The 27902-nt window shown below is 35.9% G+C and overlaps 1 protein-coding gene across 8 annotated transcripts; it reads right to left on the bottom strand.

The window, feature by feature from the left end:
* Window positions 1-27341, bottom strand: EMB1873 (porphyromonas-type peptidyl-arginine deiminase family protein). 8 transcript variants are annotated; one of them, XR_015176214.1, is made up of 12 exons: window positions 27056-27339; window positions 23712-23825; window positions 23532-23621; window positions 23300-23384; window positions 23056-23111; window positions 22841-22919; window positions 22172-22306; window positions 6596-6828; window positions 4781-4939; window positions 4251-4373; window positions 3510-3702; window positions 1-3323 (listed from the first exon to the last, which is right to left on the bottom strand). XR_015176214.1 is itself a non-coding variant. In XM_086433893.1 (11 exons), the coding sequence occupies exons 1-10, from the start codon at window positions 27140-27142 to the stop codon at window positions 4266-4268; spliced, it is 1146 nt and encodes a 381-aa protein (XP_086290019.1). In that variant the 5' UTR covers window positions 27143-27339; the 3' UTR covers window positions 1-3323; window positions 4251-4265. The 8 variants fall into 8 exon arrangements, 6 of the variants coding, with proteins under 6 accessions (XP_086290019.1, XP_086290021.1, XP_086290023.1 ...); XR_015176215.1 differs by having other exon boundaries at window positions 1-3317; XM_086433893.1 differs by lacking the exon at window positions 3510-3702.
* Window positions 27342-27902: the final 561 nt, after the last annotated feature.

Below are 27902 nucleotides of genomic sequence, written 5' to 3'. Positions count from 1 at the left end.
TACCCTGCAATCTACTTGTCTGCATGAGCCTAACTATATGTTGCTCCCTAAAACAATTAAACAAAAAAAAAATCTTTCATCATCAATCATCGTTAATCTATCATCATCATCACCATTATCCGATATCTGCTATCACCCGAATATCATCACCATCGATCACACATGCACTTGTCTAGAGCCTGTAATGCCTCAGATTTAGGATGACATGGCAAGAATGATTGATTGATCAAACAAGGATCCAGATCATGAGCATAACTCTAGGAAGTAACATCAATTAGACTCAAACAAGTTTATAAACAATGTTCACAGTTATCCATTTTGCTTTTACAAAATACAACATTCATGGGTATCTCAAAGCTGGGAGCTGCGAGCATAACCTGATCTACACCCTGCCAAACTCCAATCTCTTTAGATTTGTTAGAATTGGTGAAACATTACATCCCATTTTATTTGAGAAATTATGGATTATGTATATTCTTTGTAGTTCACTGCAAGCACCTTGTGCAAAAAGGAATAGCTTTCAACATCCCAAATTGCTCAAATAGATAAGGATCAAGATCAAAGCATCAAATTCAAGATAAACGGTTCAGACATGGACAAAATCAGGTCAAAAGTGTCCATTTAAGAACTTTGATTTAAATTAGTAAATTGGACTTCACAGAGTTCGTAATGATTTGTTAATCCCATGCCACATGGCATTTCAGATCTAAGTTAGTTATTATCTTTGACACTTGGCATCATTCTACACACCTTGTGAACCCTAAATAAAATATCCTCAGGATATAATTACTATATTAACCCCCTAGATAATTATACTTTTCAAAATGCCAAGACACTTGGGTACTAAAATTTCATTCTTACCCCAACCTTTATTAAGATGATTTTGCATATTTCAAGGTTATTGAGGTTTATTAAATTGGAAGTTGGATAATAGGGCCTTTACCTCCTTACACTAATTTAAGAACTTGATTTGATTAGAATATTATGCCTTCAAAGTATTTTTAGATCATTCATATGGTAAATTACCACCTAACACTTATCTTGTTAAGGCACATTGGGTGGTAAATTCCACCAAGACCTCTCAATTCAGGATAAGTTCATGTCACCATTAAGGAAAAAATTTAGATAGACATGAGACGGACAAAGCTAAAGATTAATTACAAAAAGAGATTCTTAGCAGACCAACACGGAAAAGAGATACGATTTACTTAGACTATGATGAGATCATCAGAGATAGCATTTAGAGATCTCTTATTGATCATTGGGAGATAGAACAGAAAAGGAGATTAGATGACAACATATCAAATTTTGAACAATCAATTTGAGAGAGAGAAAATAGTTCATCAGGTGTTGCATTATCTAGTGATATCCATCAATGTTCAGGATTTACTCGTGCACAAAGTATGAGTGATTGCACGGTCCCACCTTAAAAATACTTTATCTATTTATCCATGTGCATAATGATGGGAAGATGCCAAGACAAAAAAAAAATTTGATAAAAGAATAATGAGAAATGGGGAACATCAGAAAAACATTGGCAGAGTTCATATAGTTAAACAATGGTTCAACAAATGTTGCAAACTCAGTCTATTATGATACAATATTATATGAAGCTGCAAGACTTGGCCTTGGCGTGACATCACCTACTACACATAAGCTGATGATGAAGTAGATTAGCTAAATTATTATATAGGGATTTTAAAGGAGTCGTGCCCCATGGACGGTACAATAATTTATGGTGTATTGTATGGGTAAAATAATATTTCATAAATCTGTCGATGCATCAAATGAGAGGAAAGATGCCAAATATATATATAAGCTCATTTGTGACGTAGATGTTGTTGGAAAAGATCACATGGTGGTAGATTGTGACAAACAATGAAACACTTACGTGAAGACAAAGCAAGAGAAAATAAAAAAAATAAGACTACAACTTTTTAGGGCCTCGTGTGCAGTAAAATCCATTGGTGAGAAACAAATAATGACAAAAGTGGTTCAATAGGCAGGGAAGATTATCGACAATATTTATAATCATGCTCAAGTACTCACCCTAATGAGGAATAAATGTGGAGGAAACATAATTCATCCAGGGTTGACTAGATTTACAAGCAAATACATTGCCTTAGAAACATCTCTTATAAAAGAGATTTTAAAGATATGTTTGCTAGTCCAGAGTGGCATGTGTATGAGGGCAATATCTCTCAACAAACAAGACAAATAGAGGAATTAGTGAAGAAGCACTCATTTTGGGAGTCAATGCATGTGTTAGTTAATATACTTGATCCTATTTTGAAAGTATCGTGTTGTCTTTTATCTTTTGTGTAATTTATTACTTCTTTGACTCATATTATCTTTTTATATTGCCTTAATCTATTTGATTGTAACACCCTCAAATATCTTGGCTTTTATGTTACTTTTTAATTACTATATTGTCAGACTTCTATGCATCAGCCAGCAATGTATAACACAACGCTATAAATCTTTATTTCCATACTACACTTGGCTGTTAATTGTAGGTTGATGAATTATTATTTTCTTTTCACGCATGATATATCTTCTTATGAATTTAGAACAAGAAGTTTATCATATTTCCTTTATTTCCACAATATTTTCATCATTTACGCACACAAAATTATAATTATTTCCACACATGTCGAAGTATTTCCACAAAACATTTCTATTTCCAAACTGACTGAAATCATGGGTGGAGCCAAGATTTTGTCCATATGGGGGCAACTAAGAGTGGAAAATTTTTGTGGGGGCAACGACAAGTGAAATAACAGTGAATTTTTATATCTACCGCTGATATTTGTCGCAATAGCTCATATATCCTTGTAGACTTTGAAAATTCTTGTGGGGCAAGTCCCTCCACTGTCCCCATTGTAAATCCCCACCTGACCGAAATATTGACCCAAACTGAAATTTAATGAAACTTGATTGAAAATCATATGTAATTGGATGACTGTAGCCAATCACACATTACTGATATTCACATCGATAATTTAAAATGGTGAGATGAATTCATTCACAAGCCATGGGGAAGTGTACTTATCAAAGTATTTAATGATATTATTTAGTTTCGTATTACACAATATTCATTCTGAGATTCAAAACCAATCTGATATAAGTTATCAAATCGGATACTTATCAGAACCCATATCCTCAATTCAGACAACGAATTATCCAATTATAATCTTATTCAATGTGCATTGACAGCTCTATGATCTAATGCACTCACCAAAGGGTAGAGAGAGTAAGCAGTCTTGATACTCATTAAGCTTTTGCAGCTATCCCCAATTCTAACCTTCAAACTGCCTCTGTACCTACAGAAATTTTGGATGACCAAATGAACTACAATTTCATGGCTACCACAATCCGGGAAGAAAAGGAAGAAGAAGAGGATCATTTCTCCTCACAATGAAAGACATTTTTCGTAGAAAAAATTAATTTAGACAAACCTAAACCTGTTACATTGAGACTAGATCGTCGATATTAGAGACAAATCTCACCAATACATAAAAGCATGTTGGAGATAATGGTGCAGAAATTTAAACCCTTGGGATCATAAAATACCACGACACTCCACAGCCAATTTCCACACAGGCCCACTCTCTGGTACCCTTCGTTCTGGGCCCTCAGATCACCCCTTCCGGGATTTCAACCTAAGATGTGGTACCGGCTCCAATGCCATTTGATGAGAACCTAATCAACACGCCAAAAGAACCTAGGTGATAATGGTGTGGGAAGTTAAACCATCATCCCTTTAGTGTTGTAACACAATAGAGAGGGAATGTTTATCATCACCGCCTGAGGACCAAGTTATAAATATCATTTTTTTTTAGCTGCTATTGGCACCCAACTTTTACTTATTACACCTCAATTTCTTAAACTATCTATCACACCCTAATTCAAGATTAAAAACACTATTCAAACATTACAAGTCTGGTTCAAGTTATTACCTCACACATTAAAAAGCATTATAACACATTCAAAAAACTTCAACAGTTGTTTACAATTAATATTAAGCACATATAAAACCCTAAATCTAGTCAATAGAAATCTAAACAAAAAAGAGTGTGTGTGTCTTTATTGGCACCCCAACTTTTACTTGTTCTCAGCCATTGACTTATTTTCTTTTTTATTTTAATCGGGGTGTAAAAAGTAAAAGTTGGGGTGCCAATAGCAGTTCTCTTTATATTTCATGCATTTAGCGATTCTCTAACATAAGTTATAATCATAAAGACCCTCACAATGTATAACCCCAATTATCCATGTTTCACCACATTGCTTGGAAAGGCTGGTTGTTGCTGTGTTATGCAATGTATATTTCCACCTGCCAAAACAATCTCCCTTGCACCTTTGATCATTATCACCTGAGCCCACCAGTAATGTCAACTTCATCAGAAAATCAGGAAATTTATCTTGTTTAGTTGATGGAGAAAAACTCCCTAGAAATTTTTCATAAATAAACAGTCATAGTTCTTGAGTTACATCAGGCAATTAAGCAACTTATATTACCTCAGTAAGGGTACCGAACGCATCCATGTATAGGTAAGAGTCCAGGTCCCAAAGGGTATTACAGCATCTTTTCTTTTCTTTTATTTTATTTTCTTTACTTTTCTTTTCTTTTTTATATTTTCTGGTAATGATGCAGCTATAGCTAATTAAAACATTTACATTATCAATGTGTCTTTGCAAGAAATTACCAAAATGAAAAAGATATTCTTCGCATGTAAAATGTGAAGATAAATATTTGATGAGTTAGATGGTTATGGCTTACTTCACGATGTGGAAAGGCCAAAGAGAGCACACGATAGGCTTCAGTATCCCACTTTTCATCTCCAAATGCTGGCGCTATGATCCCTCCATTGGCAATATAGAAATTTACATATGAAGCAGCAAGTCTTGTACAAGGTGGTCTTGGCTTAGCTTCACCAACCTGTCATTGAAAACATCGAAGATCAAAAATAAGAATTCAAGCAAACTTCTATTTCTCAAAAGGTCCCCACATCTGACCATATAAACTTTGGATACAACAAAGGGTCAGCTTTGTCACTCATTCTAGTGATTGAAGATCATATTTCGCAACTGCATTGATTATCACATTTAAACCCAAATTTTCACTTAGGTTTTAGGTTATTTCTCATGTGAGACATAAGCCTGCACACACGAGGCACAAGCCTCTCATGCATGAAATTTTAACTATAGAATAAAACATCATATATAAACAATTAATATTGAAAGACAATTAAAGTAAACACCACATATTTTCAAGTTCAAATCCACATAACCCAACACTAAATTTTAGTTCACTGCACTAGTAGTAAATAATACTTTATATCTCAATGAGAGAGAAAAAAAATTGTATCTAAATAATTGAAATTTTCAGCAGTAAATAACTAATTTGTATTTATTGCAAAATATAATAAAATATTTTTAAATAACTTTCTAAGCATAATATTATTCAATTCTAATTTTTTTCTTCTGCTCCCCAGCCACTTGTTCTCCATTTCTCTTTGCACTCTATTCTCTCTTGTCTGACATGGCCTTACCTGTTTTTGTGATCGGATTCAAAGGCTAGAAAAAAGGCTCAAGATATCATGCTTAGAGAAAGGCATCTTAGACAGTGAAAACTCTGCAAAATTTTGTATTCTCATTTGGAATTAATTGAATAACGCTTTCTATCGCTACTCTTATCTTGGATTTATTTCCTATACTTGCTGATCTAACCAGGTAAGTACCACGTAATTTAAGTAATTTATTCAATATAGCAGTTCTAATTTAGTGTAAATTCATATCTGAATCCCATTGCAACTCAGTTGTGATTAAGAGAACCAAATCTAAACCACCTCATCATGATTGGAATGGATTATTTTTATTGAACGAGGAGCTCAGATACAAAACCAAGTCAATTTCCAGGAAAACAGTAACACAAATTTTCTCCCATATTTTCTTATCTTCTATTATAGAGTACACCTGAGAGCTGTGCATCTCTATTACTGTGCTATTAATAGAGATTAATCCCGTTGAATCCTAGGAGGGAGTTGCTGCAACCTACAAGCAACGTAGTAGGGGCGATGATTATATCGAATTAATTATTGGTTAATTTTGTGTGCTTTGTATTATATCAAATTCATTATTGCCTACATAAAAATTTTCTAACATTTACCCCCTGTTAGTACTCCCACTTGTAGTCATGTGGACAACATTTTGAAATATCCTACAGTAGATTGCTTTATTCTCAAAACGACGATAAATATCACCAAAAAAAGAAAAAAATCGATCTATTCTAACATTACTAACTATATAAGATCCAACCTAACATAAAATTTTAAATGGAACAATCCAGAAGTTTCAAATTCAAGTCTACTTTTCATGAAGCTAAGAATTGATTGAAATTTTGTGTTGATGATCTCCAATGTATGTAAAATTAACTGCATCGTTGGATCGTCTAACATGATATCCAAATAGGCCCCCACACACAAGATATCAAATAGGAAGTAAGCACTCTCTAGAGAGGAAGAGAAAACAAGGTATATATAGTTAAAATTCACCCATATAATGGGAAGTGAAATCGAAGGATGTATGTACTGACCATTGTAACTCCAGCTGACTCTTCATGTGTCATATAAAGTGGCTCAGGAATATGGATTTTGATTATTTCAAATTTTCTACCACAAGCATCTGTGGCATTGGAGAGAACGGAAAAAGCCTCAACAGAACGTTCATACTGCAAGTCTGATTCATTGTCGGTCCAGGACAACATAACCACACCAGGCTTCACAAAGCAACACATATTGTCAATATGGCCATTGGTATCATCATCACCTACAAACCATCAAATGAGATGATTCTAAGTCCATAAGAAGAGAGCCAACGGGTTAATTTTTCCTGATGAAAATGAAGGAAATAGTGGACATTGACATTAACAATCTGTATTAAAAAAAAATGGGGAAATCAAAAGAACAAGAAAATAAACATAGTATCACATAAAACCGACAGACCATCGTCACCATCATCTCTGCTTACCCCAAACATTGGGGTCAGCAACATTAATCCTGTTTTGCCATATAAATAAAGTGTACACAAGGATATGGGTCATAAATAAATTAACTACATGCGCAAATTTTTAAGTATTAGTCGCAATTAAGATGCATTGCTTCCAATTAATGACCCGTATAAGAATATAGCCAAGATAACAAATGTTCATTAAATAACCCATTTAAATTTCACCAGTTCTTTTGCTTGAGAGTTTTTATTCTCCAATGCTAATCATAAGCCTCAATTTCACACTTAAAGCATAAGGATTACAATGATGAAAAAAAAAATGCAATTCATGCATATGGCGATTGATTGCCAAGGTGAACGACTGGTAGCATTAGGACGATCAAGACACTGGTAGCTGATTTAAGGAATGCACTTCATGTTCTCAAGAGAATCGCTTGATCCATTCCACTTGCAACCAATATTTTTTCTCAAAGGTTTTTGGTTGGGCTTACATTCTCAACTTTGAATCTTCAATTTTGAGTACCAACAAGTAGAAAAATTTTATTTTTTTGCTAGGCAAATAAGACTATGGCTATTAAATATCTAGGGTTGGATATTCCACTATGAGTTGACATCGATAGATGTCTAGCTTTTTATGGAGGTTGCCATATTCAACTACATTCTTTTTTCTTTGTTTTTCCTTTCTGATCTCAAAGAGGATTCTACTTTTATTGAGGTAATTGCTCATATGATGAGGACATCATAGCCATTGAGTGTCACATGGCCAAATTTCAACTTAGGATTTTATTTTATGTTTTATTTAGAGGTTTTAGTTAATTTTCTGTTTTGGATCTTATATTTGGGTATACTTTAATGTTTTTTAGTCCACTAGAGTTTGCCCATGACCACCAGCACAGGCATCCTCTTAGGTTAAGGGGATAAGAGAGGAAATGCAATAAATTGGGAGGTGTGTTACTAGAAAAGGGGTAGTAGAGGAAAAACGATAAAGTTGGAAGGGTATTGTTAGAGTTGTTTTTTATTGAGTTTTTGCATGGTGGGAACATGTCTTCATAAGTGTAAGTGGACCCAACATCTTTTATATAATATATATATGGGGGCAGTTCATGTGACAACAACTATGACAATGGTTTTTGTGTTATATGGCTTAGAAGTTTCAAACTGGGCTGATTTTTGGTGAGGATGATCTCCTCACCAAATATCAGCTCATTCCGAAACTTCTAACCCCATCAAAAGTGGTTTACAAAAAAATAAACAGCCCACGATTCTTCAACTTGTAAACTGGGGTTAGAAGTTTCAGAATGGACTGATTTTTGTTGAAGATGGTCTCCTCACCATAGAGATCATCCTCACCAAAAATCAGCCCATTTCGAAACTTCTAACCCCGTCAAAAGTGGTTTACAAAAAACCGTTGTCATAGATGTTGTCACAATTGTTGTCCCATGAACCGTCCCTTACATATATATATATATATATATATATTGGAAGGGTATTGTCAGAGTTGTTTTTTATTGAGTTTTTGTATGATGGTCTCATGTCTTCATAAGTGTAAGTGAGCCCAACATCTTTTATATATAAAGGTGAGAAGGAGGGACCAAACCATTCTAGTTCAGCCCTCTCTCTCCTCTCCTCCTCTTTTTGCTTCTTCTTCATCTTTTCTCTACTCCTTTTCTCTTGTGGTTTGATTCCTGGTCTCTAACTTGGTATCAAAGCTTTTCTCTTCTTCCCTTCTTATTCTTTTCTATTATTTACCCTAATTTTCTACAATTTGGTAGTAAAAAGAGTTTCAATCCCTTGTGGTGTTACAAGTGAAACCCTATATGTGTATCCAGGGCCTTATTCGTCGTTGTGAGTTGTTGTGATTGCCTTTTTGGGGCTTTATGATCAGTTTTGGGAGCTTTACAAACAAATTTTCTGCGTTTGGTAGTGTTTAGGTCATTTTTGGTTGTTTTTTAGGTTTTGATTTTTTCAAATATCGCAGCCCAAATGTGTCTTCTATCATTGTCACCCCTCTCATAGGTGTTATCTACACCTATTGTTACCACTTTGACTTTGGTTTTCCTTTCTGGTGTCTTATGGTGTTTTTTGGTATGATCTCTTCATTCTCCAGCTTCTAAAAAATGTGTTATTTTTCTGTATCGGATTTTTGCGAAGTTTTTTTTGTGAGGTATTGGTGTTGATTGTTCTCTATTGTAGGGTGGTTTCTCATCTTGCCTTCTTGCTCACATCAATGGCTGCTCCAATAGATGATCGGGTTCTTATGAGTGATGATCAAACCAATCATATCACCTCTGTAAACTAAACAGGAATAATTTTCACTCTTGGTCTCATTCTATCAAGGTATTTTTACAACCCAAGAAGAAGGTGAAGTACCTTTTTGAGGGTTATCCTCTAGGGAATTCAAAGAATTGTGAAGATTAGTAGAGTGAAAACTTGTTAGTTATGACCTGACTTTGGTTGATTATGAAACCATTTGTAACTTCCAATGTCCAACTTCTTGATATTGCAAATAAGATATGCACTCTCTTGAAAAGATGTATTCTCAAGAGAGTAATGTGATTAGGGTTTTTGAGTTGCTCGAGTGTATGTCCACCACCAAATAGGGAGACAAACCCCTAAATGATCATCATACCAATCTAAAAGATATGTGGGAAGAACTTACACAATATCAACCTTTGAGCACTAATTTGGAAGCTTAGCTAAATCAATGCAAAGAGTTCCAGGTTACATTGCTTGTCCAATCTTAATTTAGAGTACAATGTCTTCAAGGATCAGATTTTGTCTGCTGAATGGATTCCTACTTCAGCGAATGCATATTCTCGCCTTTAGAGAGCTTTTCTTACACATTCAGTTACCTCATCTCTTAAAAACTCATCCGCCTTGGTATGCAGGTTAAAAAAGTTGTATGGACTGAAACAGTGCCCACGTGTTTGGTTTAACAAATTTGGCTTTGTGGTGCTTCAGCATGGGTTTCAGCATTCCACCTCTCATCATTCTGTGTTTACTCGCCATTGTCACAAGAAGTGACTCCGTCGGCATTATTTAGTAGAAGGCTCACTTGGGTACTCAATTTCACAATAAGGACTTGGGCCTTCTTCGTTACTTTCTTGGGATTGAGGTGGCACGATCCAAAGAAGGTCTTACTTTGTGCCAACATAAGTACGTGTTGGACTTGTTCTCTAAGATGGAGTCCGGGATCTCGACTTGTTGATACACCCATGGATCCTTATATCAAGCTTGATACTGAACAGGGGGCAATATTTTAGGACATCATTAGATCAAGGAGATTGGTTGGCAAGCTCATCTACCTCACAATGACTCATCCAAACATTACCTGTGTCGTGAGAATTGTCAGTCAGTTTATGCATGCACCTAAACAACCTCATTGGGAAGCTATGTCTTATTTTGAGTTATTTGAAAGGTACTCCTAGAAAAGATCTCTTGCATCACCCCTCTTCATTGGTTATTCTAGATTCTTTGATGCTGACTGGGCTGGTAGTCATACTGATCAACGGTCCACTTCTAGCTATTGCAATTGGTAGGAGGCAATCTCGTTACTTAGCGTAGTAATAAGCAAAATGTGGTAACTTGTTCTAGTGTTGAGGCTGAATATCATATGATGGCTCACACCACTTCTGAGATGTTGTGAATTCATTCTCTTCTTCGAGACATGAGTGTTGATGCTCCATTACCTATGTAGACGTATTGTAACAATCAAGCCGCCATCTTTATTGATAGTAAGCATGTCTTCCACAAGCGTATAAAACACATAGAAGTTGATTGCCATTTTTTTCGGGATTTACTCACATGTAAACAGATTGTCACAACCTACGTGAAGTCCAATGATCAATTGGCTGATTTTCTTACTAAGCCCTTATCCCGTGTACTTTTTACTTTCTTTTTCCAAGCTGGGCATTTATGATATGTATGCTCCAATTTGAGGGGAGGTGTTAGAAATGTTTTCATTGAGTTTTGTATGGTGAGCCCACATCTTCACTTCATTGTAAGTGGGCCCCACATCTTTTATCTATACATATATATATATATATATATAGAAAGAGAGAAAGAAAGAAAAAGAGAGAAAGGTGAGGAACAGGAGCCGAACCATTCTAGTTCGACCCTCACTCTCCTCTCCACCTCTATTTGCTTCTTCTCTTCTTCATATTTTCTCCTCTTTTTCTCTTGTGGTTTGATTCTTGGTCTCTAACTGGTATTATTGACAAAGAGGGAAGAGAAAAGAAAACTAAGTTAGAGAAGAATTCTTGAAAAGAGGGGGTGGAAGAGGAAAGGCAATAAATTTGGAAGGGTATTATTGGAAAGTTATAGAAGAGAAAAGATAATAAAGTTAAAAGTTGCCCTCGAGATTCGTAGCGAGATTAAATCCCAATTCCTTCTTATGCGAGATAAAGGAAGTGGGGTCTACCGTTGTGTTTTATTATATAAATAGTCATAGCATAGTTGTTTGGGGGTAGTTTGGTAACTGTATTATGTCTTTTTATTAAAGTTTATATCGCTTGAAATTTTAAGGGAGATAAAATTACGAAAAATTAGGGTATTTTGTAATTTTTATCTTTAAGTTAAGAGTAATTTAGGTGTGTTGATCTCTTTGCTTTAACATTTTATTTTTCATTCTCTAAAGACACTCTTATATTAATTACAACTGATTATTGAATAAAAATTGACAGTATATTCTCCTACCTCCATGGTTGGACTGCTTGGTGTGATGCCTTGCTCCCTTACTGTGACTCCAAGGTACAGCCGACTTAGTTGGTGGCACTCCAAATAAGTTTCTACATATTGCTATCTCTCGTATTTCTCCTTCTTCTTCATCTCTTCTACTTCTCTAGTTCTATTTTTGAGTAAACCTTGGCATTTTTATAGTAGTCGAACCATCCATTCAATCCCAACCTTCCTAAAGCCTTACTAAAGCCAGTTCCCACTCATCTGCCTTGCCTCCTTTATTGTTACATCCCCATTCACCAAACCACACATCCTCTAGACCACTATGAAATCCTTCCACCTGTTGTTCTATCCAGGCAACAAACATGCACACTATTGTACCTTCTTAAAACTCACTCATATCAATCCCAAACTCTAATAATCTCAAAACCTAATCTACACTCCAAAATCTGGACACCACCCAATTAGCCTCCAAACCCATCTAAAACCAATTCCCCTCCCTTTGTTTGAACACTGATACAACACTCTTTTTCTATAACTACACATCACCACATTCATCCTAGCCCAATTAAACTTGTTGCCCAATAACTCTAGCCCTCCATAATCCCAACCAAACAAACTTAAACCCTCCTCATTAGATCAATTAAGTTATTTCTTTGGAATTTAATGTTGCTGAATTTATTTATTTTTTTGATCATTATACCTATGCTTACGTTGATCCCTACATGCATTAAAATAATTGTGACCCTAAGCTAGTGAAAGTTCAACTACCATTGGCGTCCTTTCATTAAAACACTTGAAGGGGTTCTTATTGTAGGATTGTGATTTGCCTAGGTAACTAAGCTAATTGTTTATCAATTTCTTATTTGAATTGTGGTTGCATAATGTTAGATTATGTTTTTAGTACTAGTGATTCACCCTTGATCTAAGATGCATCATTTTAGATTAAACATATCCATCCTACATCAACTTTAGAATCAAAGGCTAGGTCTAACTAAGGGTTTTATTGTTATGCATTTAGAATAGGATTCATATATATTATCTTGTGCATTGCATCAATTTTTAGAACACCATCAAGTCTTAGGTTGCAAATGTCCACTCGTAGTGTTAAGAGTGATGACCCCAAGATGGATCTCACTAAACTAACTTGAGCCGTAACAGCTCTTTCTGACCACGTGGCTTAAAATATGATCTAGATCAATGTTTTCTTGATGGCTTTGGAGTCTACCCGACTGAATGACCTTCATGCCTGCAATGACATTGAGTCCCCTATTATAGATCAAGGTATAGGTCCAGGTAAATGTCAATGTGGATGACAAGGTAGAGTACCTCCACTGTGGTGTGGTGGATTTCAGGATCCTTGTCACCCCAATGAAAGAGTCATGCACACTGTCTAGATTGAAGCCCCTAAGACTTTTAATGGTCAATTAGACCCAAGGCCTTTCTTGACTGGTTATTAGACATGGACCACTATTTTGAGTGGTATGAGATGTCTGAAGGTCGTAGAGTGTGATTTGTCAAGTTGAAATTGGTATGCCAAGCCAGACTCTATTGGACAAATGTTAAGCCTAGGATTGAGAGAATAAAGGGGTATCCCATCATCTAATGGGCCGAGATGAAAGAGAAATTGAAGGAGAAATGCCTTTCTTTGTCATACAAAAAACGTATGTTAGACAAGTGGCAAATTCATCAACAAAGGTCGACATTGTCAGTTAGATACAGCATATATATTTAGCTATAATTAGTCTCTCTAGTTATAGCATGATTTTGTATTATAGCTGTAGATATCTGTTACTCAGATACAACATATATATTTAGCCATAATTATTCTCTCTAGTTATAGCATGATTTTCTATTATAGCTGTAGATATCTTGTAATTAGTAGGAAGATTATAGTTTCCTTATTTAGACTCTCCTTGATTGTTGTAATTGCTGACATTCAGCCTTGTAATCAACCCAATAGTTTTTATATAATATTAGGAACCCTCACAATGAGAGGCATTCAGTGCAATTGACATGGTATCAGAGCCTAAATCATTTAAATTAGGATTGTTCTAGGTTTCAGTTTTTTTTTTTTTTAGGTAGGAAGTTTCTTTCTTGCTGGAAACTACTCCTTTGTGGTGATTAGTGACTGTTGGCAGATTCTTTAGAGATTGTGGAAATTTTGTGGTGTCTATCAACGAGGTCTGTGCAGTCTGTGGTGGTTGTTGGCAGGTTTTGTGGCTGCTATTTCTTACTAGAATAGTGTTAGAGTGGATCGGTTGGTGCTGGAGTGTTGCTATCGATTCTTTTTTTGTTGCACATTCCTAATTCTTTGGTGTTGTTTGGGTTGCAAACTGGTGACTTTGGCCTCTAAAGGTTGTTGTTTGGTGGACTTGGGCTTGCTGTCCAACAGATCTGGTGGGTTTGGACCTGTTACTTCTTTATCAGGTTTTACAATTTCTTATCCTAGTGGCTTCGGGTGTTTATTCTGATTTCAAGTTGGTGGTGTTGTTATATTGGTTTCATCATGTCTTCTAGTGAATCTTTCGGAGTCCGTTTTACTGGAAAAAATTATTCTACTTGGGAATTCCAGTTTTAATTGTTTGTTACGGGGAAAGAGTTGTGGGGCCATATCGACGGTAGTGATCCAGCCCCTACGGAGCCTAGGGAGCTAGCTAAGTGGACGGTCAAGGATGCACGTGTGATGTCTTGGATCTTGGGGTCTGTCGATCCTCTTATTGTGCTCAATCTAAGGCCCTATAAGACTGCGAAGACCACGTGGGAGTATTTGCTAAAGGTTTATCACCAAGATAATACCGCACGCCGTTTTCAGTTGGAATATGAGATTGTTGGTTACACTCAAGGCAATCTCTTTATCCAGGAGTATTTTTTTGGTTTTCAGAATTTGTGGGGAGAATTTTCTGATATGGTTTATGCGAAGGTACCTGCTACACCTCTCTTTGCGGTTCAGGTTGTTCATAAGCAAAACAAGAGAGATCAATTCCTGATGAAATTGCGCCCTGAATTTGAGGTTACTCGCTTAAATTTAATGAACCGGGATCCTCCTCCATCCTTGGATGTTTGTTTTAGAGAATTATTTCGCGAAGAGCAGCGTCTTCTCACTCAAGCTACGTTCCAGCAAGATTCCAGAATCTCCAATCCAAATCCAATAGCCTATGCAGCCTATGGGAAAGGGAAGGACATGCGCAAGGTTTAGTGTTTCAGCTGCAAGGAGTATGGTCATATTGCTGCCAACTGTGCAAAGAAATCTTGCAACTACTATAAGAAACAAGGCCACTTTATTAAAGAATGTCCCACTCGGCCTCAAAATCGTCAAGCTAACGCTTATCAAGCTGTAGTAAACACCTCATCTGCTCCAGAGATGTCCTTAGCCTCTTCTACTGTGGCTGGACCATCTGTTCTTACTCCTAAAATGGTCCAGCAGATGATTGTGTCAGCCTTTTCTGCCTTAGGACTCCAAGGTAATGGTACTACTTCGTCTAAATCTTGGCTTTTAGATTCTGCTGCATCCAATCATATGACCGGATCATCTGATACTCTTTGCAATGTTCGTCCATATCATGGTTCATCTCATATTCAGATAGCTAATGGGAGTCATTTATCTATTAATAAAGTAGGAGATATTAATCCTTCTTTCAAAGATGTTTATGTGTCTCCTGGACTTTCTACTAGTCTTATTTCAATTGGCCAATTAGTTGATAACAATTGTAATGTCCATTTCTCTCGTGATGGTTGTCTTGTGCAAGATTAGGTGTCGGGGAAGATACTCACGAAGGGGCCTAAAGTTGGCAGACTATTCCCACTACACTTTTTAACTCCTAGTTATTTATCTTTGGCTTGTATGACAGTTAACACTCAGAGTGAAGTATGGCACAAACGTTTGGGTCATCCAAACTCTGTTGTTTTGTCTCGTATGTTAAATTCTAGTTTATTAAGTAATAAAGAACAAGTTTCTAAAAATCTGTCATTTGACTGTTCTGTATGCAAACTTGGTAAAAGTAAGACTCTTTCGTTCCCTTCTCATGGTAGTCGTGCTGCAAAATGCTTTGATATTGTGCATAGTGATGTATGGGGCATTTCTCCTGTAATTTCTCATGCTCGGTATAAATATTTTGTAACATTCATCGATGATTTTAGTCGTTATACTTGGGTCTATTTTCTTCGGTCAAAATCTGAGGTCTTGTCTATTTTTCGGACCTTTGTAGCATATATTGAGACCCAATTTTCTACAAGTATTAAGATTTTGAGGTCTGATTCTGGTGGAGAGTATGTCCCACGAGTTTCATGATTTCCTAAACCACAAAGGAATTGTTTCTCAACGCTCTTGTCTGTACACCCCTCAACAAAATGGTGTGGCAGAACGAAAGAACGGACATCTCTTGGACGTTGTTCGCACCTTATTGCTCGAGTCCTCTATTCCTTCTAAATTCTGGGTTGAGGCATTATCTACTGCAATTTACTTAATTAATAGACTGCCTTCTCAGGTCTTGAATTTTGATTCTCCATATTATCGTTTGTATCATCAGCACCCTAGCTATTTTAATCTGCATACTTTTGGATGTGTTTGCTTTGTTCATTTACCTCCTTATGAACGTCACAAACTTTCTGTTCAGTCTGTTAAATGTGCCTTTATGGGTTATAGTATTTCTCACAAAGGTTATGTTTGCTATGATCCTTGTTCTAACAAATTTCGTATATCTTGTAATGTTGTTTTCTTTGAGAATCAATGTCTCTTTTCTACACATGTTGAGTCATTGCCTGAGATTAGTATTCTACCTTGTTTTGATGAATTGACTCCTCTCCCTAAACGTTTCAAACCTGGAATGGTGTATACTCGACGTTTACCGACTTTACCCCTTCTCAAGACTGACCCTTCATCTGAGATTGCTTCGACGACTTTTCCTGAGATTGACCTGCCATCTGAGACAGTTCTGATAAGTTCTCCCGAGCCTGACATGCCTCCCGATCCTACTCCTCAACGATCTGCCCGAGTATCACGTCCCCCTGATTGGTATGGTTTTAATGTTACTTTGACTTCTATTCCCATCCCTACATGCTTTTCCGAGGCTGTTAAACATGAATGTTGGCGGAAAGCAATGGATGAGAAACTTCAGGCTCTCCAAGACAATCATACATGGGACATGGTTCCTTGTCCCTCTAATGTTAAAGCTATCAGTTGTAAATGGGTTTACTCGATTAAGCTCCGCCCTGATGGAACTTTGGACCGATATAAGGCACGATTAGTTGCCCTTGGGAATAAGGAAAAATATGGGGTGAACTATAATGAGACATTTGCTCCGGTGGCGAAGATGACTACAGTGCGTACGGTTATTTCTATTGCCGCTTCCCAAAGCTGGCCACTTCACCAGATGGACGTCAAAAATGCTTTTCTTCATAGTGATCTCAAAGAGGAGATTTACATGACTCCTCCTCCAGGCTTGTTTTCTTCTTCGTCTTCCACTGTGTGTAAGTTGAAACGGTCTCTCTATGGCTTAAAACAGGCTCCCCGGCCATGGTTTGACAAGTTCAGGTCTACTCTGCTTCACTTCTCCTTTGTCCAAAGCCAATATGACTCCTCTTTGTTTCTTTGCAAGACACCAACTGGTCTCATTCTTTTACTTGTGTATGTCGATGATATTGTCATTACTAGCAGTGACTCCACCTTGATTACTCACCTCTAATAGCATCTTCAGGCTTCTTTTCATATGAAGGATCTTGGTCCTCTTACGTACTTTTTGGGGTTGGAAGTGCACACTGATTCTTCGAGTATATTCTTGAATCAACACAAATATACCAAGGATTTGATTAGCCTGTCTAGTCTTCAGGATTCTTCTTCAGTGGATACTCATATGGAGGTCAATGTGAAATATCGTAATGAGGAGGGCGATCTTCTTTCTGATCCTACTATGTTTCGACAGTTGGTAGGCAGCTTGAACTATTTAACTATTACTCGGCCTGATATTTCCTTCGCTGTCCAGCAAGTTAGCCAGTTTATGCAAACTCCACGCCATCTCCATTTAGCTACCGTGCATCGTATCATTCGATATCTTCGAGGGTCACCTGGCCATGGATTGTCCTTCCCAACTGGCTCTCCTCTTTGCCTTGTTGCTTATAGTGATGCAGATTGGGCCGGATGTCTTGATACTCGACGGTCTGTCACGGGTTGGTGCATGTTCCTTGGCGATTCTTTAATCTCTTGGAAAAGTAAGAAACAAGCTCGCGTTTCTAAATCTTCTACTGAATTTGAATACCGTGCAATGTCTGCTGCTTGTTCTGAGATTGTCTGGCTTCATGGGCTTCTAGCTGAGCTTGGTTTTCCTCAATCTAATCCTACTCATCTTCATGTTGATAACACGAGTGCCATTCAGATAGCTACTAATCCCGTTTACCATGAGCGTACAAAGCATATTGAGGTAGATTGTCATTCTATTCGAGAAGCCTTGGACACTCGTGTTATTTCTCTTCCTCATGTTTCCACTAATCTCCAGATAGATGATGTGTTTACGAAGGCCATGACACGACAGCGCCATCAGTTCCTTGAGGGCAAATTGATGCTTATTGATAGCCCAGCATCAATTTGAGGGGGGATGTCAGTAAGATACAGCATATATATTTAGCTATAATTAGTCTCTCTAATTATAGCATGATTTTGTATTATAGTTGTAGATATCTGTCAGTCAGATACAACATATATATTTAGCCATAATTATTCTCTCTAGTTATAGCATGATTTTGTATTATAGCTGTAAATATCTTGTAATTAGTAGGAAGATTATAGTCTCCTTATTTAGACTCTCCTTGATTGTTGTAATTGCTGACATTCAGTCTTGTAATCAACCCAATAGTTTCTATATAATATGAGGAACCCTCACAATTAGAGGCATTCAGTGCAATTGACAGACGTCGATGTCTAATAGCGTAAATGTTGCAATAGAAAGTAATGATGACTACGGAGATGATCAACCAATCTCCAAAGGTATGCACACTTTTTCTAAGGATGAGTGGATATTAGATTCAGGTTGTTTTGTCCATATATGCTCAAAATGGAATATTTTGATACATTCCAAGAAAAGAAAACATGTGTGGTTCTCTTGGGTGATGGATTGGTTTGTGATGTCATGGGAATTGGTACAGTAAAAATCAAAATGTTTGATGGAGTGGTACATTCTTTGAGTGATGTGGCTTTTATCCCAAAGATGCAGAAGAATATAATATCACTTGGTAAGTTGGATTGCATGGGTTGTAAGTATTCAACTAGAGGTGGAGTTTTGAAAATCACATGTAGTTGCATGGTCCTAATGAAGGGAGAAAAGTGTGGTGAGTCATATCATCTGAAAGGAAATACATTGATACATGATATTTCCAAGACCTCGACAAAAGGTTGGAAACAGGATATGCAAAGTAGTACACATCTACAAAGAGTCTCTTTCGCAGATGGTGGAGCCCCAGATTTGTGTTTCCAAGTTGCAGATGATTGTGACGTTGTTCCTACGATTTGAGAGGACAAGTCGAGGTCCCTCTCTAGAGTTAATTAGGCAATCGACTCAAGGTAGCTACACATGTGCATTGGCCATGTGATCAAGTCAAGGTGGACCAAGATGATTCAATAGTGTGTGGTTGGTGGTTTAAAAAGCCAATGTTGTTTGCGGTGTTAGCAGACAGGTGACTAAGTCGGGTTGATTCATGTTTGAGGTGGAGTTGCATTCCGAGCATAGTTTGTTGTGTGAGACATGTACAGTTTTTCTCCAAGGTGGAAATTGTTGAGTAATTGTCCTGTATTCTAATTCTGGGATTTTCTATTTTTAAGATTACTAAAATGAATTATGGAAGATTTTCCTAAGTGATTATTTTCTATTTTGAGGTTGGATAAACATGTTTTAGTAACTCCCGATTTATAAATAGAGATCTCTAAGGTTAAGAAGTAGGTACACTGCCGAATCACATAAATCCTTGTGTTTTCGTGTGTGATTTTTTTGTTCTCTTTACTACTTCGTTATTTCACAATCGCAACATGGGTTACTGTCCTTTTTATGTGGTTTATCGTTATGCTCCCAAAGGTCCCCTTAACTTATCTCATGTGCCGAATATTCAAGACATGCATGCTATGGTTGATTTTTTTACTTCTCTCAAGAAAATTCGTACTCACACTCAGGAAAAGCTTTTGGAGACTCCTCAAAAATACAAATCCGATGGAGATACTCCACAACGTTTGATTGACTTTGATGTTAGTAATCTTGTTTGGGTTGTCCTAACTAAAGACAAGATGCCTTGAGGAGGAAAGATTGCTTTCAAGAAGATTAAGCCTATAGAAGTGCTAAAAAAGATCAATTTTAATACCTACCAGCTCAAACTACCCGCCACTTTACGCATTTCTGATGTTTTTAATGTCAAGCACCTATCTCTATACTTTGGTGATAATCTTTCCAATGTTGTCACAAAGGGAAAATTCTCTCCAACCTGGGGAGGATGATGTAGATAGGCTTGCCGACACTTACCTCAATGCCTATGATCAAGTTAAGATATGTCGAAAAAATCAGCAAATTTGACTAAGTCAAGTCAATCAAAACCAAGTCAACTCCGTTCGACTAACTACATCAACTCGGACCAATCTTTGACCGGTCCACAAGACCTAGTCTAACTTCTCTTAGGACTATTTCTTTTATTGAGTTTCTATTTTTAAGTTGCTTGAGTAGTCCTAGTTAGTTTCTATTTCAACTTTAGGAAGTTTCTATTTTATCTAGTTTCTAATTTGTTTGATGTTTCTATTATTTTCTAAATTCGTTTTTATTCCTTAGGTCATAATTAGAAGTGTTTTCAGGTGTCTAAATTGAGTTCTAATAGGATTAGAAGGTAAGTAATATGTTATAGATAGATTAGAAAGCTACTTTTTAGTATTTTAGAAGGTTTCTGAAGTATTATAAAGGAGTTATCTATATAAGGAATTCTAATAAACAAATTTAGCAATTAGTTCTTTTGAAGATTGATTAATAAAAGAAAAAGAAAAGACTTTTTTTTTTCCCTTTTCTATTTTTTTTTTTTTTTTTTTTTTAGCATAAGAACCCAATATTAGTTCTTAATTTTAGTGTGCAGTTGATTTCCATCAATCTCAAACCTAGATTGAAATTTCTAGTATGTTTTGCTCGGCATAGAGATTCTTCATTACTCCTAATTCTTGGGATTTCACCTTAAAACCTGATTTTTAATATAAACTCTAGGTTTGTGTGTTCTACCCTACATCAGTTACAATCTCTTGATCCCAATTCCTCTCATAAAAACTAAAAATACCTCATAGAAATCCAAAAATGAGTAGGCTATGAATTCAAAGTCCCTACAAAGTTGGAATTTTCCCAAGAGAAAATTTACGAAATTGAATAAAAAAGACACTCAAAAAAATTGGGTCAGGAGTTCTACCCCCTCAAACCCCCACCTATGGGTAGGGGGCACATTGTCCCCTTACAACCCCCTAGCCAGCTTAACACAAAGCTAGACCTGTGGAAATATTTCAGTGAATAAACTTCGAATGAAACATTCTACTTTTAAAGAAATATTCAAAAAATATTGATACAAACTTATAAATATAATAACAATTATAAATTCCTAATAGAAAGCACTTGTAAATTACACATAATAATTATGTTTAGTAATAGAAAATTGCATATAATATCCATTAATTAGTGTAAACAAATTATAATTCTTTAGATATTTATATCATCTTATTTTAATATATTTCAAGTACATTAATACATTCGTATAAACATACACACAATTATCCATGTTTTAATTAGTTATATACACTATTACTTTATTCAAATATTTTCAAATATGGGCTTAGACCCATAGCTCAATTGGTTTGACACATTGCAAAGAAACTTTGACGTTGTGGGTTCAAGTCCAATTTACCCCACACCAAAACATTATTCAAATATAAGAACACGTGAATGCAGTACTTAGCAGTTTCTCTATTTAAGCAAGTGTTTTACACAGCATGTAGTTAATATGACATTATTATTTTCATTTCCATGTAGAGTACTATAGTTTTGTTGTGCTCTCAAACATTTGCACATATACATCGAAGAACATTGTTGATCTTCATTTCCATGCTCCATGTGAGTGTTTATTGTATTTTTATGACTCAAGTCTGTGTTTTAATGCCTATTTCCCGTAGTTTAAATGAAAATTCCTTCAATACTTTCATTACTTCCACAGCATTTTCATCACTTACAAAAAAAATATATTAATTTCCACATTGGTCAAAATATTCCCAGTTCCAACCTGACCGAAATAGACACCGAAAGAAATATAATACCTTGATTGCCATACAGGTCTAAGACTACATAAACACAAAAAAGCCTTTGATGAATCAACATGAATATGAAATGTATATCTTCATAACCTACATAATATGTTTAGAGATAGAAGTTTCCCTAGGGAATGTTTTTTAAAAACATGAGCCAAAAATGGAATCCAAAGTAGAAATTATTACCAAACAAGCCACAACGCAACCAGATAACCTTCTTGACTCCAAGATACATCTTAAGTTCATCCTCTATTTCTTCCTTACTCAAAGTTGGGTTCCGATTTGGATTCAAGAGACACTCTTCAGTGGTAAGGCAAGTCCCTGGAGAACAAATGCCAAATAAATTCAAAACATAACAGTAATATGTCCACCAATTGTTCCCTATTTTTATGTTTATTCTATTTGGCGCATTAAACAACCACACTAATGAATTTAACTTCCAAACTTAGTGCATGTATCCTTGTAAGTCAATAACGAAATTTATATATGGTGCAAGAAGAGCAAGACTTATGGAGAAGCCACAAATTGTATAATAACTTTAAGTGAGCCATCAAGAAACATGTTTCCATTCTAGTGGCAACAAAGTCATTGTTGAGAAAAATGGAGAATCAAGGACCAACACGACAAAAGTGAGATGCATAAACTTTATTAACAATGAAAAAAATTTCCTGAGATTTTTTCCATGTTGGAGACATCGATAAGCATATCCGTGTCAACATATCATGACACGTAATGAAGTGTAATCCTTTCTTTTAATTTTTTTCTATAAAAAATGTCTTTTGGTTGGTTTCTTCCCTCTATATGTTACTTTATTAAGTTTATATGCAAAGGTTCTATTAATTACAGTGAAGTTACCTTCACCATCTACGTGGATGCTTCCACCTTCAAGAATGATGGTCTGAGGAAATCTAGGGAGCTTCTCAACTTCCAGAATCTAAGAAAGAAAATAAAACAAAGGTTCAAACTAATATCAGAAAAAAAAAAAAAAAAGTTAGCACAACTAAGCACATAAGATGTAACCACATTGAAAATTAGTGAAATAAAATCATGATGAAGTCAACTCCACCAACCTTCCTTGCAACAAGAAGGTCATGACTCCAGTCCTTGTAACAACCCTCCTCAATACCTAGGAATCCAGACAGCAACCAAAGTGAAAATTAATCATGCTTAGTCCACCATTAACCATAGAACAAGATTCGAATTAGCTTTTCAGATACAAAACAATTGAAATTCAAGGATTCATCCTCAACACACGTCAAAGAGAAAGAGCACATCTCAACGAAGAACTTCTACAAGTGCAATCTAAAGCCTTACCACCCCAGCTATTAAAATTCCAATCAATTCCTGCAACCTTATGCTTTGGATCTTCAGAACTTAATTCCCCATCACGTACAACAAACTTTCCACAAAAATTATCAGCTTACATATTGACACCACATTTTCAATAAAAAAAAATACTCATAAGAGTGCAAGAAAAACTAATTTTCAAAATGGAAAAAACAAAAAAAAAGGAACAATGAATAAAAAAACAAAGGAAGAAACTCACAGTTGGCCCAGTATCACGGAACCATGAATCATTCATACTCATCTCCACCACCCTGATATTTTGTGGCATCTTACAACGTGCTTCAGCCCACTTTTGCAAGTAAAAGTTCAGAAGTTGCAATGTCAGACTCAATCAGAATAGTACATTAAAGGCTCCACCAACAGTTATACTTTTACCAACCTGAGCAGCACTTGCACAAACAGTCACGGGCTCAAACTTTGAGATTGCAGTTGCAACTTCTACAAATACTTGTTGTGCATGCACTGCATAATCACGCCAGTTATCAGGACGTTCCTGTAATTTCATGGGAAATGATAATGAGGACAGAATACTTTGTTCAAATATTTGAATCCAGGCTTTGTTCTTCTAAAAACAAACAAAAAATAATACTAAAGAACTAAGAGCACTCTGAGATCCACATCATGTCAGAGCCAGGGCATCCCAATCAGATTGAATGGGATAATCACCCGTAAACCTATCAGGGAAACAAAAGGAGTATGAAAGAAAAAATAGTGCAAGGCACAACATCACCCATAATGTAGAGGTGCCTAGTGAGATATGAGGAACAATTTGTTTAGGGTTAAGCAAGATTAATATAAAGATTATCATGGCAAGCAATACAGCAAATTAAAAGTAACTAACTCTTTTATTAGAAACCACATTTGAGCATTTCGCATTTCAGGTCACCCCATCCAAACTAGATAATATAATCTAGTTAAATTGTGTAACAAGCTAGAAGTAAGCAAACAGATTTGAATGGCAGAACAGGAGATAAAGCACAGTTAATTAACTGAAAAACCATGAACACCTGAATCTTTGGTTTTCCTAGTTATTATGTGATACCCAGCAGGGAAGTTTTACCAAGAAACATATAAGGCTGTGTGGATGCTAAAAGCTCATGGTTTCAACCTATGATGCCTGGATACTTCAGTATACCATGTATCCATATCCAACAATAGGATACTGATAGTGGATACTGCATGCATATTTAGATTTCCTATTGTACCATAGGCAATATTCCCAATGTTGAAACAAATATTGTGTTAGAAGAAATAAATTATCAGTAGTAGGGGTATATGTACAATTTCATTTTCTGTTATTAAGTTAATGTACTTTTTATATGTAAAAGAAAAATATATTAAAACAGCTGGTTGAGAACTTGAGATAACTAGTCAAGAGGAATACACAAAGAGGACAAAGCAAAACAGAATAACACCCAAAGCTAAACACAAAAGGTAATCACACCCCAGAATAACACCTCAAAGAAGACTCTCTTGACTCAATGAAGTCTTACACCAAAACTAAAAGATAAAAAACCATAACGAAGAAATAATTTGCTTGACTGCATGTTCCTTTCCCTCGAAAATCCTGCTACTACGCTCCTTCCAAATTCTTCAAGAAATAGCAAACGGAGTTAGACTCCACAACAGCCTCTCGGATTTAGGGAACGAAGAGCCCAACTATCCCCAAGACTCGAAAACAGCTCTAACTGAAAGTGACAAACAGCCCTTCACACGAAACAAGAGAAGGAAGTGAGTTCCTTCCCCTCAAACTATTAATCTACATGGTATCAAAGCACATCATAAGGGTTTGAGTTCCTATGTCTTTCTTTTCTTAATTTTCATCTATTATTTTCATTGTGTCTCAATTGATTAGTAAGAAAACCAGATTTTTCTTTATCTAATTGAAGGTTAAGGAAGAGTTTATGTTTAATCCTCCATGTGAAGGTATGATTGTGGTTGTGGTTGTGTACAAATCCTTATATGATCAGATCAAGAGTTTTTATGGTATTGATTTCGGGTAAGCTTTATAGTTCTCCGATGTGGTGAAAGGTATTTACAGCAGTGTTTGAGTTCATTTGAACCCTAAAATCAGTTCTTCAATTTTATTCGGCCTATGCGATTTCAATATGAGAGATTTCTCATAATTAATTTTAGTTTTTTAGGTCTTGGCCATCTCACCAAGAGAGTTTTCATTGAGTATATGGATTTTTGGAAAACACAACCACCTAGTTAGGGATGATCTTAGTTCCCATGACCCGACTATGATTGATAGATGGGAGCTAGAAGATGTTCAAATGCATCAATCATGGTTAGGTCATGGGTAGGGCTTAAAATGGTAGGCATTTTATCCGAAATCCAAATGATCCAAATCCGAATTTAGTGGGTTTGGTTTCATCAAATATATCCGAATTAAAATATGGTTCGGATATGGGTTGATGTCCCTTGACTCAAGTCGGATCTGGGTCGGATACGGTTCCATCCCGTCAAGATCTGAATGAAATATTACTTTGCAAGATGTATTTTTATATTTTTTAAATCATGTTTCATCAACCAGCAACGGTTGGGTGTAGTGGTCAAGGCCTCTCTTCAAAATGGAGAGATCTTGAGGTTCAGTCACCATTTAGTCACATTTTATTTAAAATAATCTTAAACGGTTTGACATTATCTGACCCGAATCAATAAATTCGGTCGGATCGAATCCGGATAGGGTTTTAATAAAAGTAAAATGGTTCGGATATGGTCTTAGTATGATCCGAGTCGGATTCGGATCCCAATATGAAATCAAATAAAAATTTTGGATATGGATATGGACACATTCATATCCAACCTGCTTTAAGCCCTAGTCATGGGAACTAGGATTATCCTTGACTAGGTGATTGTGTTTTCCAAAAATACCTAGTCCTATACTGAGTGAAAACTACCTTGGTGAGATGGCCAAGACCACACTTCAGGAAGCAGAGGTCTTGAGTTTGAATCACCCCCTAGGGGCAACCCTCAGGGATTTATCCCAAAAATTACATGGTGCATCTGGTGGGGAGAGGGGACTGCATCTGCCCCGAGGATTAGTTGGGTGCTCTAAGAGGCCTAGATACCTTGGTTTCCATAGAAAAAAAAAGATGTACAAATTGTTAAAACAATATGAAAACACAAATTAGAGCTAATTTTATGTTCTTGGATGTAGTTAAAGAGATAAGGGGAAAAAATGAAGAATATGTACTCATGATCTAATAATATCACCCGCATTAAAGAACTCTCACAAGACTATTTTTTCTATACAACAAGATGACAAACACTTGAACAGATTTTTGCATCCTAATGAGTGTACATGAAGAACTCAATCAGTATCAACCCATTACAAATGATATTCGGAAGATGCAAAAGTAGAGGAAGGATATAGATGTGATTAAGTTGTTATACTCAATCAGGCAATATGTAAATGACATATTAAAAGTCTCGTTGTATTGCAATACTTGGCTTAAAAATGCTAAAAAGATAAGGAATGATATCAAGATGTTAGGATCAATCTTTATCTTCCTAAAGGAGTTGGAGACTTACGCCTTTGAGGCTTTGATGTCAAAAATAGTAAAGTAGATTTACAACTCTAGCAATCTTTCCCTAGGAGATCTGCAACTTTAACAATCTTTTGCTAATTGTCTTATTCTTCTTTACATATTCATGTATAGCAAAAACGAAAAACATTATTAATGAAAATTGAGAAGTAAAGAAGGAGAACGAACTTACAGGCCAACCCATCCAACACTGTGAATGAGGTTCCCATTCTGCAGGCATTCGGTAGCCAAGCAGGGCAGGATTCCCTTTAAGATCCATAATAAACTTCAACCAACTCCTTTGTGTTCTACAAATCTTTCAAGCACAAACAGGGAGGAGCAGGGCAGTGAGATGACGTTGTTGATTTTAGTATTAAAATCAGCAAAACCTATTAATCTGCGTGTTTGGAACGAAACTTGCCGATTCTCGACGCGATTTCAGCCTGTAAAATTTTCCGAATCTCTTGGCCATTAATAAAGGTGTGCGCCTCGTGTCATGCCCCCTCTTTGCTTGACAGCTGGAATGCTGTTTCAACAAGTGTCACATGTGTTTGATAACCTCAGTGAAGTCTGAATGGAGATGTGGACCGCCTTTAAAATTTAGATTTCAGAAATTTTATTTTCTTTGTTTTATTTCAAATTTTAATCTTTAAAATCAAAATTTAAAACTTTTGGTTCAACAATAGGAAGACATTGGATGAAACTTCTGAATTATTATTTTTTTCTAAACTACCCTCCTCAAAATATTAATTTTCATCACTTATATCTTCTTTATACAAATCTTAAAATCCTTATTTTTAATTTTTCTACGTCTCTTTTCTCTTCTATCAATTCTTCATCTACCATTGTAATGTCTAGGTCTTTCCACTTTCCTTTTTGATTAGTAGTTCACATCTCAATACACTTTTCTTTTTTGATTTTATTTGTTAAATTTGTACTTTTTTATTAATTAAAATTTATTTATATTATTGGTATTTCAAATTTCTATCATCTATGATGTTTATTTGTATTTATTTCTATTCTAATGAAATTCTTTAATA

The sequence above is a fragment of the Akebia trifoliata genome, chromosome 3 (genome assembly GCF_017979445.1).
Source record: "Akebia trifoliata isolate Shusen 1 chromosome 3, ASM1797944v1, whole genome shotgun sequence".
Classification (NCBI taxonomy): Eukaryota; Viridiplantae; Streptophyta; class Magnoliopsida; order Ranunculales; family Lardizabalaceae; genus Akebia; species Akebia trifoliata.
The sequence above is the reverse complement of the archived record's forward strand: the minus strand, read 5'-3'. Positions and strand labels throughout refer to the sequence as shown.